The 15,486-nt window shown below is 38.4% G+C and overlaps 2 protein-coding genes across 4 annotated transcripts in view; one reads left to right on the forward strand and one right to left on the reverse strand.

Annotated features, from left to right (window-relative positions):
• Window positions 1-67: 67 nt before the first annotated feature.
• fkbp14 (FKBP prolyl isomerase 14) lies at window positions 68-14,307 on the reverse strand. The gene is made up of 4 exons (XM_060825373.1): window positions 13,967-14,307; window positions 8,318-8,469; window positions 5,806-5,933; window positions 68-2,918 (listed from the first exon to the last, which is right to left on the reverse strand). Exons 1-4 carry the CDS (start codon window positions 14,170-14,172, stop codon window positions 2,760-2,762), a joined length of 645 nt encoding a protein of 214 aa, XP_060681356.1. The 5' UTR covers window positions 14,173-14,307; the 3' UTR covers window positions 68-2,759.
• A 294-nt stretch (window positions 14,308-14,601) lies between these two features.
• Window positions 14,602-15,486, forward strand: part of plekha8 (pleckstrin homology domain containing, family A (phosphoinositide binding specific) member 8) — a 62,922-nt gene continuing 62,037 nt past the window's right edge. For all 3 annotated transcript variants that reach the window (XM_060825374.1, XM_060825375.1, XM_060825376.1), the window contains exon 1: window positions 14,602-14,759. In XM_060825374.1, coding sequence (XP_060681357.1) covers window positions 14,720-14,759 — 40 coding nt within the window. In that variant the 5' untranslated portion in view covers window positions 14,602-14,719. The remainder of the gene's footprint in view (window positions 14,760-15,486) is intronic.

Here is a 15,486-nt window from a genome sequence, read left to right on the forward strand (position 1 = left end):
CCAGAAAAGTACAGATATAAACTACCATAGAGAAACCCCCACCCCCCCTCACCATCTCCAGTAACAATCTCACTGCCTCAGAACCAAGCCTTGATGCTCTTTTCTACCTAAATTTGAAAGAGGTGAGGTGGAATCCTTTTTCACCATCTTTCTAAAGGTAACAGGACAGCTATGATGGCCACAAGAAACATGGGCCCTAATGATTCAGGGTCAATTAACCAGGAAAAAAGCTTGAGAGGTTTATTGTCCCTTGATTATAAACAGATAAAAGCTGACAGCCTTAGTGCATTTAAACTGGTCCCAGAGGCATATCACCAGGAATTCAATTCAGGAACACTCAAAAGAAACCCGTACACAGCCATCTGGAGTTTGAAAGACAAAGCTAATTGCGTACACCCGTTGGGCCCACTCTGTAAAAATACAGTGTTCCCATGATGAATTAAGCAAGTTCATATTGCCAGAAGAATTAAAACATTGTCACCCCCAAACCAGAGTCCTCAGCACTTGAAATACCTTTGTCAAAGGACCAAAATCTGGGCTTGTTGAATTGCTTAATCATACTATTCTAGGATATGTCTGACTAGCTCAGTCATTACAACATGCAACATTTCACCTCAGGATTGAGCCCTATGCCATTGTTAAAAAGCCAGTGTGTGGTAATGCCACTGGACTAGTAACCCATAGGTCTATGCTAATATTCTGGGAATGTGGTTCAAATTCCACAGCAGCTGGGAAGAGGTTGAAATATAATTTATAGACTCTTGTGATATGTCCCTATCTCTTGTCCAATAGGCCGAGATTCAAGTACCACTTGCTCCACAGATACGTCAAAACAAATCTGAACAAGTGGATCAAAAACAATCTATATTTCTGGGATTCAAAGTCAATCGCTGTTTGACCTCCAGGCTGCAGCAGCCCGTTTCATACAATCCATCACTGTCCTCATTTTGTCGGGTGGGAAGAAGTGAACATTTTGCCTACGATGAGATAAACTATTTGGTCAAGCGTAAAGACAGAACTATTATCATCACTAACCTTAGGGAGTTGTAACTTGGGTGAGACTCATTTTAATTGGATTTGCCAAAACTTGTCATGTATAACCTATCACCTGTCTCCCATCCATCATTCATGTGGATTTATCAAGTGAAATTTCTGAGAAATCTACATGAATAGAGTTTCTGTTTACAGGGTTCAACCTGCTGAGCAATTGATGACTAAGAAAAATGTTCCTGGTCTCTCATTCCTAGTCCCATCAATGAGTCAGCATGGCTGATCAATTACCAAAAGCATTCTAGAACATGGTGATATCTCCTTGATCAAGTATTGACTTTGCGACACTGTTCTAAAGGATTAATTTCCTTCTGTTGACTCCATCACGTGGAGTCAACTCTGATGTAGAGCTCTCCCTTTGCAAGGAGAACATTCACTAGTTAATTATTACTCATCAACAAATGTGAGTTTGAGCTTTCACTCAGCAGATTATCAGCAAACAAAAGTCTAAGACTATAGACTTGACATATAACAGATACAAACAATGCAGAGCATGATTTCAACAAGGTCAGTGGAATGTTGAAGTACATAGACAATACAAGTCAGAAAGAAATAGAGCCAAATAATGTTGCACTCTGGTCAAGCCATACTTTGAGCATTGCATATGATCAAGTTGCTGAAACAAAACAGCCATTCAAGTGCTTAAGATAGAGCAAGGAACGGCTCGAAGGCTGATGCTAAAAAGTCTGAATTGTGAGGAAAAACATGAGAAACTTAAGGTCTGCAGCATGGAAAGGAGGCATTTAAAAGATAATCTTAGTGTATAAAATAAATACTATATTAAATAGAGAGTGTGGGACAGGGATGCAAACTAATGAGTTTAGGATTCTCTCTAAAAGTCATATACATAAAGTGAACATGTCAAATTGAATAGTTGAGTCAAAAACTCTAGCACCCAAGAAGAAACTGGAATGTGATGTTTGATGAACTGGTGGATCTCCAAGTAGATGAATTACATTAGCCAAATGGTCTTTCCCCATCTGTAAATTATCTTGGTTACAGTTTAACATGAGCAATAATAAATAACATTCATAATTAAAACAGACAAAGTTATTCCAATTAATGGCATCTAAATGAAATTTGTTATTGCGGCAGATTAGGATGGGTAAAAGCTAAAAATCAAGATAGAATAATTGCCACATTTTGTACTGTGACAAAAAGCCTTCCTTACATATACTTAAATACACTCTGGAGGTATTTTCAGGTACAAAAAACATTCCAGTGACAAAAGGAGTGTGGAGCTCACCGCTAAGGCACAGATTGGCTTAATATTTTGGTCACCTATACCCTCTTTTATATCACAAATCCAGTTGGGTGCAAAAAATAAGAATTTAGCTATTCAAATTGAGGAGAGTAACCCCTTTCACAATTAATATAAAGAATCAGTATAGGGCTTCAAATTCCATAGAAGTATCTCAATGATGGTCATGTAATTATGACTGACATTAATTCCCACAGAAATGTCTGCACTTACTGAGCGAATGTCAATATTATTATATAAAACATTCAAAATAAGAGGTAAAACATTCCAAATGTATCCATTCATCTCATAGAATATATCGGATTAAATTTTAAAACAAAACTTTTTTAAAAATTGCATTTTTCAGGCTTATTTTACAGGGGAGTTATTCTTTGCTACTTTGAAAAATAAACACTTAAAATAACAAATGTAACATCCAAATATACTAGGAGGGAACAGGACCATTCATTTATAGCTCATCATGTTTATATGTAAATTCTCTAGCAGAAATGTATCCATCTTCATCTTCATCTTCATTCTTAAAGATGTCGTTGACCATAGAGTCCTGTTGGGTGTCATTTTGTTCAACTTTATATTTGTCAAATTCTCTGCGAAGATATTCTTTCACCTAATTTGCAAAGATAGTTCAGGATTAAATTTAGCAGCAAGGAACATTCAAAAGCACACAATCTCTAAAATGTAGAAATTTTATAAGTTTAAAAAATACTGGAGAGATGGAAATGGTAATACTGTTAAAATAAATTAAAATGTTGCTTAAAAAACAGTCAATGAATTTCATCAATACCTATCAGGTCACAATTATTGCAAGAATACAAAGTTCTGTCATGATGAGTGCAAGAGAAAAACATCAGTGCCTCTTTTCCCAGCAATATTCAAATTCTATACTACCAAATGACTAAACTTTAACATTGTTTTATGTAAAACACTTTGAATTTACATAGATCAATTACAAATATATTTTAAACATTTACATACACAAGATTTACTTTTTGGGTAAGATCTTCCAACAGGTACTTGCTTACTAAATTATGTTTGAAATTACACAATTATGAAGTGCATATGTACTGTACATGAGCAGACATGAAATGATCACGGTATGCCGACTGGTGATTTACTTTATTAATATTTTTAAGGTGGATCAGGAAACCTACTTATGTGTAATTCAGTTGTAGGTACCAGTTGCAACAATGGCTCCATTAATTGTATCAATGTACTTCAGTGACAGCATTGTGCAAATGGAAAAATGGCCTTTGCTGAAGAGGACTCAGATCAGACTCAACATAAACTCAGTTCATCCAGAGTTCTCATAATACCTGCTGGGTTTCTTCAGCACTTTCAGCTTTTAAGGAAGAGCGACCTGAACTAGTTGGAGGCAAGATGTGATTTATCACATAAAAGTTTGGAATGGACAATATTTTCTAGTTGTTTATTGCGGGTGATCATGTAGGCACAGAGTCATTTTGTACTCTCTCAAAATTATCAATAATTTCACAAAAAGGGATAGGTTCACAGGCAAACCTCATTGAAAAATACCCAAAATCTTTCTACCGACAAGAGTTTACGCAAGTAAAGTAACTAAATATTGTTTATTTATAGTTAAAATGTTGCATGAACAACTGGCTTTTAATCCAACAAAATGAATTGTTTTCAAAATAAAGATATAGTCCAGAAAAACAGGGTGAAAAAACGTTTGTTAAAGTAGTACAAATACCATTTTCTGTCTGAGCATTTCTCATTGTCAGGGTATATGCAGATATATTAAGATAAATATTAGGAAAATAATGCAAAGAAAACAGTACATTCAACAAATACAGAAACTAAAGTTTAAGAGCTGATTAAACTAATAAGGCATGAACCAGAATGAAGCCACATGATCTACTGCCATATGCAGACCAGCAGAACATGCTAGAAACAGGTTGCATTCATAGTAATTGAGTTGTTAAATGAGCCTGTTTGAAATTTTCACAATTTAATCTGTATTATTTACCAATAGCACAGGAACTACAACAATGAGATGAATAGCCAAAGCATATGACAGAGTTAAAACCAACAAGAGACAACCTGAGGGCAAACAGTGAGGTCGGATGAAAGACAATGGAAAAGCAGACAGCAGTTATGAAAAATGAGACAAGGAACCCAGTAACCTGGTTGTTGAGATATAAAAATCATTGAAGTTGTGAGCATTTACTGTTATTTTAGAATAATCAAAAAGCAACTTCTGGCTTCTGCACATGCATCTTTTAAATGTAAAGACTTGCTGTGATTTTTCTTGCTTCTTCACAAGCTTCTCTATAACATTAAGACCATAAGATTTAAGAGCAGAATTAGGCCATTTGGCCCACTGGGTCTGCTCTGCTATTCCATTATAACGGATGGGTTTCTCAATCCCATTCTCATGCCTTTCCCCTATAACCATTGATCCCCTTACTGATCAATACCTATCTATCTCAGACTTAAATACACTCAATGACTTGGCTTCCACAGCTTTCTGTGGTAATGTATTCCACTGATTAGCCATGCTTTGGCTGAAGAAATTCCTCCTTATCTCAGTTCTAAAAGTTCATCCCTTCACACTCAGGCTATGCCATTGGGTCCTAGTCTCTCTTACTAGTAGAAACATATTCTCCACATCAACTCTATCCAGGCCTCTCAGTATTCTGTCAGTTTCGATCAGATCACCCACTCATCCGTCTAAACTCCTTCGAGTGCAGTGCCAGAGTCCTCAACCACCTCTCACATGACAGGCTCTTCATCCCCAGGATCACTCTTGTGAACATTCTCTGGACCTCAACGGGCAGCACATCCTTTCTTAGATATGGGGCCCAACTGCTCAAAAAATTCCATATGCGGTCTGACCAGAGTGTACACAGCCTCAGCAATACACCTTTGCCCTTGTATTCTAACCCTTTGGAAATGAACTTGTTTAGTTTGCTTTTACTTCCTCAAAGAATTCTAACAGATTTGTCAGGCATGACCTCACCTTGAGGAAGTCATGGTGACCCAGCCCTTTTTTTTTAAAACCATGCATTTCCAAGTACTCCGCAATCTCATCTTTAATAAGAGATTCTAAAATTTTTACCAACAATTGACCAGGCTAAATCAGCCTATAATTTCCTGTCTTCTACCTCCAAACTCCCAAACTATATAATCACTCAGGCCATGTCTCACTCTAATGTGATCTTTCCTTCCCATTGTGCAAAGATTACTTAGATTTAACATAAAAATATATGAAATGTTTGAATGTAGTATTAACCAACTTGTAACCTGCTAAACATATCGGTAAAAGTTAAGGCTGGTGGATTTGGGAGTAATTAAATCTTAATGGCATGATACCTTTTAATTTTGTGATCTTAAAAATCTGGAGTCTTTCTTGATTACTTTCTTCCTGTATTCTGGACTGTTTTTATTGCATTGTTTTTCCTGGTTTTCAGGTTCTTTTTGTTTAGACTTTAACCTGAATATGGCGAGAATATTTATAAATAAAAGAATCTTACTTCATGTCTGGACAATTTCCAGTCATCATTGAGGTCCATCTCCTGAAATGATTCATGTGACCGTGGTCCATTTCGGATGTCAAGGAGTTCAATTTCAAATACCAACGTGCTTTCAGGTGGAATTTTTCCTATACAAAAGAACTGGTTTTAGTTGTGAAACTGAATACTTGCACTCAAAATTAAGAAACAACTCATTCTCTTGCTTCCACTTCTGCCAAGTCATCAGAAAAATTAACAGTGTCCCGCAAACTTGATTTACTTGTCATGTAATTGATGAAGATATCAAGACATACTTGGAGACAGGCGAAAATGCGGGCATGTATCTTTATATGAATTGTTATACTCTATACATGAATCCTATTTACTTTTTGAACTTATGAAACTGTTTTAAATTCTGTAGAAAATGAACACTTCAGATTTCAGGTGTCCAGTACTGAGGACTCACAACAGATAAGGCATGATAGGATGTGGAATAAAGCTCGCTCAGCTATGATCCATCACACAAGAGCACCTGCTGTAGCATTTTTCAGTTTGTTTCACCAACCACTCTGGATGAGATGCTCAACTGAGCAAATATTTAGGGCTGATTTTGTATTGTCAAGCCATGCCCACAGGTAACTATTAAAACTGATCAGAATAATCTGATGAATAAAATCTATAAACAGCCAAGTTTTGAGATTCATATTCTATCATTTCTACTTGATTTGACTGTATGGCCGGGGGTAGCTGGTAACTATCCACACAGGAGTTAATGACTGTCATGTTTTGCAGACTCTCCTCACTTGTGGGTACCCAGTATGGGCCCAAGTATCTGGACACCTCCTGATAATATCAATCGCAAATCTGCTGAGTACCAGAATGTCATCACACTAACCTTTGGGACTACTGAATCCTTGCTGGGCCCTGATGTACCTGTTTTGGTGGCAATGAGCCTTACCAGTGAGTACTGTCAAGCTACCAGGGTTCAGGAAACTTCACTGCTAACGTTAATGGTTTTGTCATTCAATATTTCATGTTTAACTAGTCTCAACAGTCTTAACATTTACTGACATTTAAACATTGTGTGGGTCTCAGCTGCTGGCAGTAATACATCCATGCATATACTCTGGAAGAAGAGCTTGCTTGTTTTATTACTATGTGGCATAAAATCATGATGCACAGTTATGATAGGTCAAATGTTTTCATTTGTGGTATCCTTTTCACTCACTTGTAGCCAACCTTTCCAGAAAGTATAAGTCACAACAGCATGCAAAAGTCACTGGGTAACGAAGACTTCAAGAAAATTCACTGAGCATGCATGACCATGTTAGCTGTTAACCAAACAAAGAAAGCATAGGATGGTTAGTAATTTATTTGTAAAACATTAACAATTTTCATGTTAGAACTATTTAGTACATTAGTTGGTAAAGGTGAGAAAAAGTTGATGCAGGATATTTTGCTTGTAATGTTAAACAATATCTGGTTTTGTTCCTTGCATAAGGAATCTGACCAGATGCTGCACAATGTGTGACACAGATAAATGACCAATTTCTGGTTATTATCAAACAGTTTGCCCATGAGGGCAAATTTCCTGTTTGAAGAGAGGAGGTTTACAGAGAGAAGATTTAAAGACCAAGGAGTCGCTGGAGGCTACCTTACGATTTCAATCCATTTAATTCTTCCCAGAAGATTAAATGAAAGAATTGTTTTTAAAAGATCAAGAGCAAAGAGACTCAATTCTGTTAAAATCAGGAGAAAATTGACCTTTATATATCAGACTCTATCTACTGAAAATGTACAAATGCAGTATAAGGTTTTTTTTTAAATCCTTTTGGGTTTGTAATATTATTTGTTTAATATATTAATTGTCTATTAAATAATGTTTCAATGTCGATTTTCATTTTTGTTACACTAAATGCCTTAAAATGTGAAATATTGCGGTGATCCTTTGCATCAATCACGGAAAATTCATATCTCTTCATAAGGGTTTTAGGTCTCCATTTGGTTAACAACGCAAAACAGTTGTATGAACCCTGAGTAGGACTTTGTTGCCTTTATATCCTTGACATGATCCCTGGGACTACAGGACTTCTATGCTTTTACACTCCAATTTATCTAACTCACTCCAGCTCTTGTGGTTTTATTATTTTCCTGAATTTCAGCTACAACAAACCGGTTGGATGTCAGACTGGTCGATACGTAGCATATTAAATATAAAGCACTGAAACAACAAGATGTATTTTAGGCAGAGTAAATTCACAAATATTGCAAGATAATTAGAAATGAAAAGGTTTGAACAATCAGAATTTTCCAATCAGTATTACTATAAATGCTCTGATAAGCATCTCAGTGTCTAGTAATCATATCTGATCCAGATGATAAAATTTGCAAAGTCATTCCTAAGTTGGTGGTTAAGTATACAGGAAAATATTTTAAGTACGTGCAGCTGAAATAAAAGGTAAATATTAGCAAGTTATATTTCATGGATGAAGTATAGTAAAACACTTTGTGTTGTTAAACCTGGGTACAATACCTTTTCCTTCTTTTCCATATGCCAGGCTTGGGGGAATGACTAGCTTCCTCTTCTCTCCTGCACACATCTCACGTAAACCTCTGTCCCAGCCTACAAGTGTTTCTTTGATCCCAAGTGTGAACCAAACTGCCTCGCCATTGTTGTCCTTGTGACTGAAATACAATAAAATAGTTTCAGCACCAAAATTTGAGCCAGAGATACAAGTAGGTCACAAACAAAAACAGAAATTGCTGGACAAGCTCAACACATCTGGCAGTATCTGTGGACAGAAATCAGAGTTAACATTTCAGGTCTGGTGACCCTTCCTAAGAATGGTCTGACGAATGTTAACTCCGATTTCTCCCCACAGATGCTACTCGACCTGAACTTTTCCAGCAAATTCTATTTTTGTTTCTGATTTCTAGCACCTACAGTCAGTCCTTTTGTTTTTTATTCGATACAAGTATATGTTTCATCATTCTTTTATTGCAAAAGTGATAAATGTACCGCAAAGAAATAAATAAAAAAATTAATTGCATCACACTTTGTTATGTGCATTAGTCTTTTTAATATAATTAAGATATTTGAGAGAATGTAATTAAGGGTTCGGGCAACAAAGCTTTTGGTTATGAAGATGTAAAATGGTGATATTGTGGACTGATTTCATTGAATGTGAATGAATCACCTATCTAGACTGCTAAAGGAAGCCAGGGAAGAAATAGTGGATGCTCTGAGGATTATTTTCCAATCTCAGTAGATACAGACAAGGTACCAGAGGGTTGGAGATTTGCAAATGTTGTACCATTATTTCAACAATACAAGAGGGATTGTCAAAATAATTATGACTGATCTATCTGACCCCAGTGGTCAGCAAATTATTGGAATTAATACTGAGAATGAGGATTAATTCTTACTGAGAAAGGCACTCATCAGGGATTGTCAACATGGTTTTGTTATGGGAAGATAATTAAACTTTGAGGAGGTAACAAGGAGAATTGATGACGATCATGCAGTGGATGTTGACTATATTCATATTAATAGGGCATGAGACAAGATCCCAAATGGCTGACTGGTCAGAAAAAGTGAAGCCCAGAGGATAGAGGAATGAAATGAGTTAGATACAAAATTGGCTCAACAGAAAGAAAAAATGGCTAATGGTTGAAAGATGTTTCTGCGATTGGAAAGTAGTTGCCAGCGGTGTTCCAAAGGTTGGGTCCTTTGCAGTTTGAGGTATATCTTGGTGAATTAAACTTAGATGGAATGGCATGATTAGAAATTTTTCACATGACACAAAAGTGGGTCATGTTGTTGATGCTGAACAGAATGGTTGTTGACTGCAGGAAGATCTGAATGGTTTGGTTAAGTGGACAAATAAATGGCAAATAGACTTCAATTGACAGAAATGTTAGGTTATGTATTAAAGCAAGGGAATACATGGTAAATGTGAGCATGTTGAGTGGGCCAGAGGAACTGAGAGACCATGAAATGCCTGACAACAGGTCACAGACGCTGGCATGGCACGTAGATAACGTTGTAAAGAAGGAATACCTGATGCTTTTTGTTATTGAATGAGGCAGTTAATATAAAATTAAGAATGTAATTCTGCAAGTACACAAGGCACAAGTTAGGGCATAACTGGAGTATGTGTGCAATTGTGATGACCGGATTACAGGAATGATGAAATTGTTCCAGAGAGAGTACAGACAAGATTTATGAAAATGTGGCAAAGTCACTAAAATTGCAGCTATAAGGAAAAGCTGGCTAGGCTATGGTTAATTCCATAAGAACAAAGCAGTTCAGGGCTTTACTTGAGATGTACAAAATAATGAGGTACTTGGATACATTGGAGAGCAGAGCCCCATTTTCTCCAAACGGACAGGTCTGGTACCAGGGGTACAGATTTAAGGTGATTGGTATAAGGACTGGGGGGACACAAGGAAAACCTTTTGCAACCAGAGGGTGGTGGATATTTGGAATCTGGTGCCTAATTTGGTTATGGAGACAGAAGCCCTCAACTTGTTTAAAATGAACCTGGATCTCTATCTGAAGCACTGTAACTTGCAAGACTACAGGGCAGAGGCTGGATGGTGCGATTGGATTAGGTGTCTAGTTTATTTATCTGATGTCGAGTTGATGGGCTGAATGGCCTCTTTCTGTGCTGTATGACTCTATCCAAAGGCGCTTCACAGGATGACTCAATCAAAAATTTACACCGAGTCATCCAAGGGTAGATTACCAAAAATGTGGTTAAAGTGGTTGGTTTTAAGGAACATCTTAAAAGGAGGAGAAAGAGCTCGAGTTTGGGGAGGGAATTCCAGAGTTTTGCAGCTGATATCATAGTCACCTATGGTAGAGCAATTAAAATCAGAGATGCGTAAGGCAGCAGAATTAGATGTGCACAAACGTTAGGGGTTCGAGGAAATTGCATAACAGGAAGGAAGAGGCAATGATAAGATTTTAATATAATGAGAATCCAAAAAATGATGCACAGTGAGAACAGGGTTGACAGACAAATAGGGCATGGTGCAAGTAAGGACATGGACACCAGCAATTTGGAGTTCAAGTGAATGAAAAACAATGTTGGAGACCAACCTGGAATACTGAAGTTTAAAGGCAACAAAGATATGATTGACAGATTCAGCAACAGATAGCTTGAGGCAAAGACAGTATCATTTGATGTAAGAGGCATAGATAGTTAGTGATGGTATGAATATATGGCTGGAAGTTCATTAAAAATGACATTCATGTTGCAAATATCATGGTCTTGTCTGAATTGCCAGAGAATAATGGAGTCAGTATGTGGAAAACAGAGTTTGAAACAATCACTTTATTCAATCACACCAATATTTAAATTGGTACACAGTACTGGATATCAGATAAGCAGTTGAATAATTTAACAAAAGTGAAAGAGTCTTGACAGCTGGTAATGAAATAGAGCTGGCTGTTGGCATAAATTATCTCTCAATATTTGACATGTTTTTCACTAATCTTGCTGAGGCACAGAATTTAGATGAGAACTAGGAATGTACTAAGGATAGATCTTTTGGGGACATTGAAGTGGAAAGAGAAGCTCTTTCAAATAATATCCCAATTACAATTAGGTAAGTGAAGATAGAATAATACAAGGTCATCCAGTTGGACAATATTTAGAGTGGAATTGAAGAAGGATAGTGTGGTCATCCATAGCAAAAGCCGCAGACAAGTCAAGAAGGAACAAGGAGGGAAAATTTATCCTTGTCACAGACACAAAGAATTGCCTTCCTAAATCTGTTAGCTCTAGTTTTATGTTATGCCCTCTTGTTCATGATTCTCCCAACAGGGGAAACAGTTTTTCTATAACTCCCTTATTAGATCTTTTTGACATTTTAAAGACTGCAATCCATCATTATTTAATGGTGTTTATTCAAGCCAAGTTTATACAAACTGTAATGATAATTTAACCTCTGTGCCCCAGTATCATTGAAAAACTTAATAGACAGCCTCTCAACATCCAACATATCATGTCAAAGGTGTAATGCCTAACACTGAATGCGATGTGTTGGATGGAGAAAGACTCCAAATAAAGGAAGCATAACTACTTTCACTTTGTAACTCAGCCCCCTTAAGATAACAGCTAATATTCTCTAAACTTTTTTGTTTATTTTTTGTACGTATTGTTCCACAAGTTATTTTGAAGTTAGAATGACCTTTGTTTTGTTTGATCATTGGATGTTGGAATTTATTGCACATTTTTAATTGCTCTGGAGGTGATGGTGAGCTGCCTTCTTCCATCACTTATCTAGAAGAGTGGAGAGTTTTCCATCATAACTTGTGGCTTCAAAATGGTGGATAGTTTTGAGGAGCGATGATATGAGTAACTTAGCACAGGAATTCTAGTATCTGACCTAAGCTTGTAGCCACTGTATTTATATTGCGAGTCCAGTTCAATATCTGATCAATAGTAATCTGTGGGATGTTGATAATAGGGAATTCAGCAATAGTTAAATTTTGTTCCTGTCCTTGATGGCCATTGCCAGCCAACCGTATATGTGAATGATATTTGACACTTAACAGCCATTTGAATAAGTACATGAATAAGAAAGGCTTGGAGGGATATGGGCCAAGCACAGGGAGGTGGGACTAGTTTACTTGGGATTACAATGGGCATGGGTTGGTTGGACAGACCAAAGGGTCTCCTTCTGTATGTATCACCATGACCTGGGTTCAAGTTCCACCTGCTGTCAAGGTGTGTGTAGCATCTCTGGACAGGATGATTAGGAAATATATACCTGATGAACTTCTACAGTCCTGGAACAGAGGTGACTGACTTTCAACAATCATAACCATCTTCCTCTGTACCTGCTATGACCCCCAACCAGTGGAGCCTCCTGATTGCCGATTCGTCAACTTTTAATCAGGCTCTTTGGTCAAATGCTACCTTGATGTAATTCAGATTTCAGCTCTATTTTTCCATGTTGAGACTAAAACTGTAATGAGACCAACAGCTCAGCAGCTAAACACAAAGTCAGTGGGCAGATTAGATTAGATTCCCTATGGTGCTTCGGCCCAACTAGTCCACACCGACCCTCCGAAGAGTAATTCACCCAGACCCATTTCCCTCTGACTAATGCATCTAATGCTATGGACAAATTAACATGGCCAATTCACCTGATCTGTGCATCTTTGGACTGTGGTAGGAAACCAGAGCATCCGGAGGAAACCCACACAGACACGGGGAGAATATACAAACTCCACACAGTCGCCCGAGGCTGGAATTGAACCTTGGACCCTGGTGCTGTGATACCAGGCACCGTACCATCCCTATCATTGAGAAGCAAGTGCTGCTTGAACAGCACTTTCAACAGCTTTGACAACTTGGAATGATGTAGGGGTCATTGGCAGTTTGGATTTGTCTAGCTTTTGTGGTCAGGGCATTACTGAGCAATTTACTAGATTGTTCAATAAGAGTCCAGGTTGTAGCTGTACTGGAACATCTTAGGTGCTGGAATACCAGTTCATGGCAATATATCCCAGTGTAAGCCTAGAATTCAAACTGAATTGAAAGAAAAGTGAAATGCCCCATTTATAGCAGCAAAAGTAAATCCCTAATTAATGCCCATTATCTGCATACAAGTAACATATATCACACCTGGGCTGCCTTGCAATATTAAAATTTGGCAACTGAATTCTTTCTGGAGTTATATTGCTGCCAGTTAATATTTAAACAACGTTAAGTAGTTTATGGAGGGAGTCAGGAATCAAAGGCAGGACTGGAAAACAATGGGAAAAGTGCAACATTGTTGCACACACCTCAGTGGTGTCACTGCAGAGTCTCCAGCTTTGGTACTAAAGCACCAATGCTGCTAAGAGTATGCACTCTTGGAGGTGCCATTTTCATATATACACAAAATGATGGACTAAGACTCTCACAGACACTATTCTAACAGTAGAGGAGCTTTCCCGGTCTCCTAACCGCTTCGTGTTTCAACCAATAACTGAGGTGTACCACCTGGTTATGTATTAATCACTTACGGATATCCTCATATTGTAAAAGGCACATTAGTGTAAATGCAAAACTCTTACTTCACTGTTATAATCCGACTCTCAGCTTTGCTCATCAGGCAACTTGGAAAGTTAGTGACACTTTTAAAGTCGGAAATATCCATTCAGTCTTGAACCTCACAGACTTACCTGGAATGAAACATGGTGCCATTCTCAAAAAATCCAGCATAATGGACCAGTAACTGGTCACCTAGTTTGGTCTTTCGGTGACAGAGGAAAGGCTTTTGCAGCACATCGATTTTCACATCAGCCTCTGGAATCAGGGCACTGCTGGCATAACCCAGCACAAAGGTGAAAACGAGTGCGAGGGAAGCTTGCAGACCTTTAGGCAACATAGTATGCAAAACTGTTTTTTGCCCACTTCTTTTTTTCTTGAGAGTATATCCCTTTCTTTAATTGCCCCCACTGTCTTCCCCTTCCCTCCCTGCTGTGCTCAGCCCCAAACCCATGTAGACGTGGCACGTCCAACTTGCTCACACTCCACTCTCGCACAAACCCCGCCCCCTTCGCAGCCGACGTCACAAAGGAATCCGCACGCTCCCAGGGAGCGTTCGACAACATGGAAACGCAACAACCAACCCCAACCACCGAGGATGTTGGTGGGCGGGGATCTTCCTTCTTCTCAGCGCTGATTGGTGCAGGGCTGCGGGGCGAGGCGGCCGCCGCCCGCCGCTGATTGGATTCTCGCCCGGATCCCCAACAATGCCAGCAGCGTTCTCTAGCGAGTGGTTCCGTTGAGCTGTCAATCATAGCACATCACGCACCCGGGTCTGTTCCTGGTTGCGTTCGGCTGTTCTGAATTGTTGCAGTGTGTATCAATGGAGTGGGAATGGTATCGTGAGTTAGCTAGCAAGTGAATGGCAGGGAATCCGTACACTTACCATGGAAGGCATGCTTTATAAATGGACCAATTATCTCAGTGGTAATCCGTTCTCTTTTATTTCAAGCGTGAGATTTGTTTTTGTGTTCGGCTTTGAATTCAGCTTACAAAGCAGGCTTGGGTGTGTGCTGAGTGCTCCTGTCAGCTCTTTGCATTAGTGACCGAAGCGATGTTTTGTTTTATCTCCAGTTGACAGGCCTTCTAAGATCGTGGCAGGGCCTCTAAAACCTAGCCGCTGGACTTAATGTGATTGCATTTTTATTTTTTTAAAAATGTCTTTTTAGGGGTCTCGGCCTGAACATGAAGACAGTGTAAATAGGATTTAGTATGAACTGCTCCAAATGTCGACTTCGTGCACCTCCCGATGCTGCTGGGCTTGCTGTGCTCTTCCAGCCTCCTGCTTGTACACCGAGTAAGCTGTAACCAGCATTCGGACTCTGTAGTGAGGTATCTAGGTCACACGGTGGCGAGTAAAGCTGCTGTTGTCACGTTAGATCTAATCTTTTTGGCATTCTTTGACTCTAAAAGTCATTGAGGATATATTTCGATAAGAAGGCTTCAGTATGTCGACCTTCACTCCTTTTTTTGGTAAAGACTGGATTTCACTATCTCTCAATGCATGTGCTTTAAACAAGTCTGTTTTCCTTGGTCCTTTTTTTTATTAACATTTCATTTCGATTAATAAGATTGGAAATGTCATGCATGCTTACTTATGATCATTCCTTGTTTTATTTTAGAAAACTGAAGTGAGGGAAATTATTGAAGGAAT

The sequence above is a fragment of the Hemiscyllium ocellatum genome, chromosome 5 (genome assembly GCF_020745735.1).
Source record: "Hemiscyllium ocellatum isolate sHemOce1 chromosome 5, sHemOce1.pat.X.cur, whole genome shotgun sequence".
In the NCBI taxonomy this organism is placed as follows: Eukaryota; Metazoa; Chordata; class Chondrichthyes; order Orectolobiformes; family Hemiscylliidae; genus Hemiscyllium; species Hemiscyllium ocellatum.

What these genes read in the sequence shown, in the direction of transcription:
- fkbp14 (XM_060825373.1), bottom strand. Translation starts at nt 14,172, where the DNA reads ATGTTGCCTAAAGGTCTGCAAGCTTCCCTCGCACTCGTTTTCACCTTT. An exon ending in GGCACCATGTTTCATTCCAG is followed by an intron (nt 8,470 to 13,966) that starts GTAAGTCTGTGA and finishes ATTGTATTTCAG; the next exon opens with TCACAAGGACAACAATGGCG. An exon ending in ATATGGAAAAGAAGGAAAAG is followed by an intron (nt 5,934 to 8,317) that starts GTATTGTACCCA and finishes TCTTTTGTATAG; the next exon opens with GAAAAATTCCACCTGAAAGC.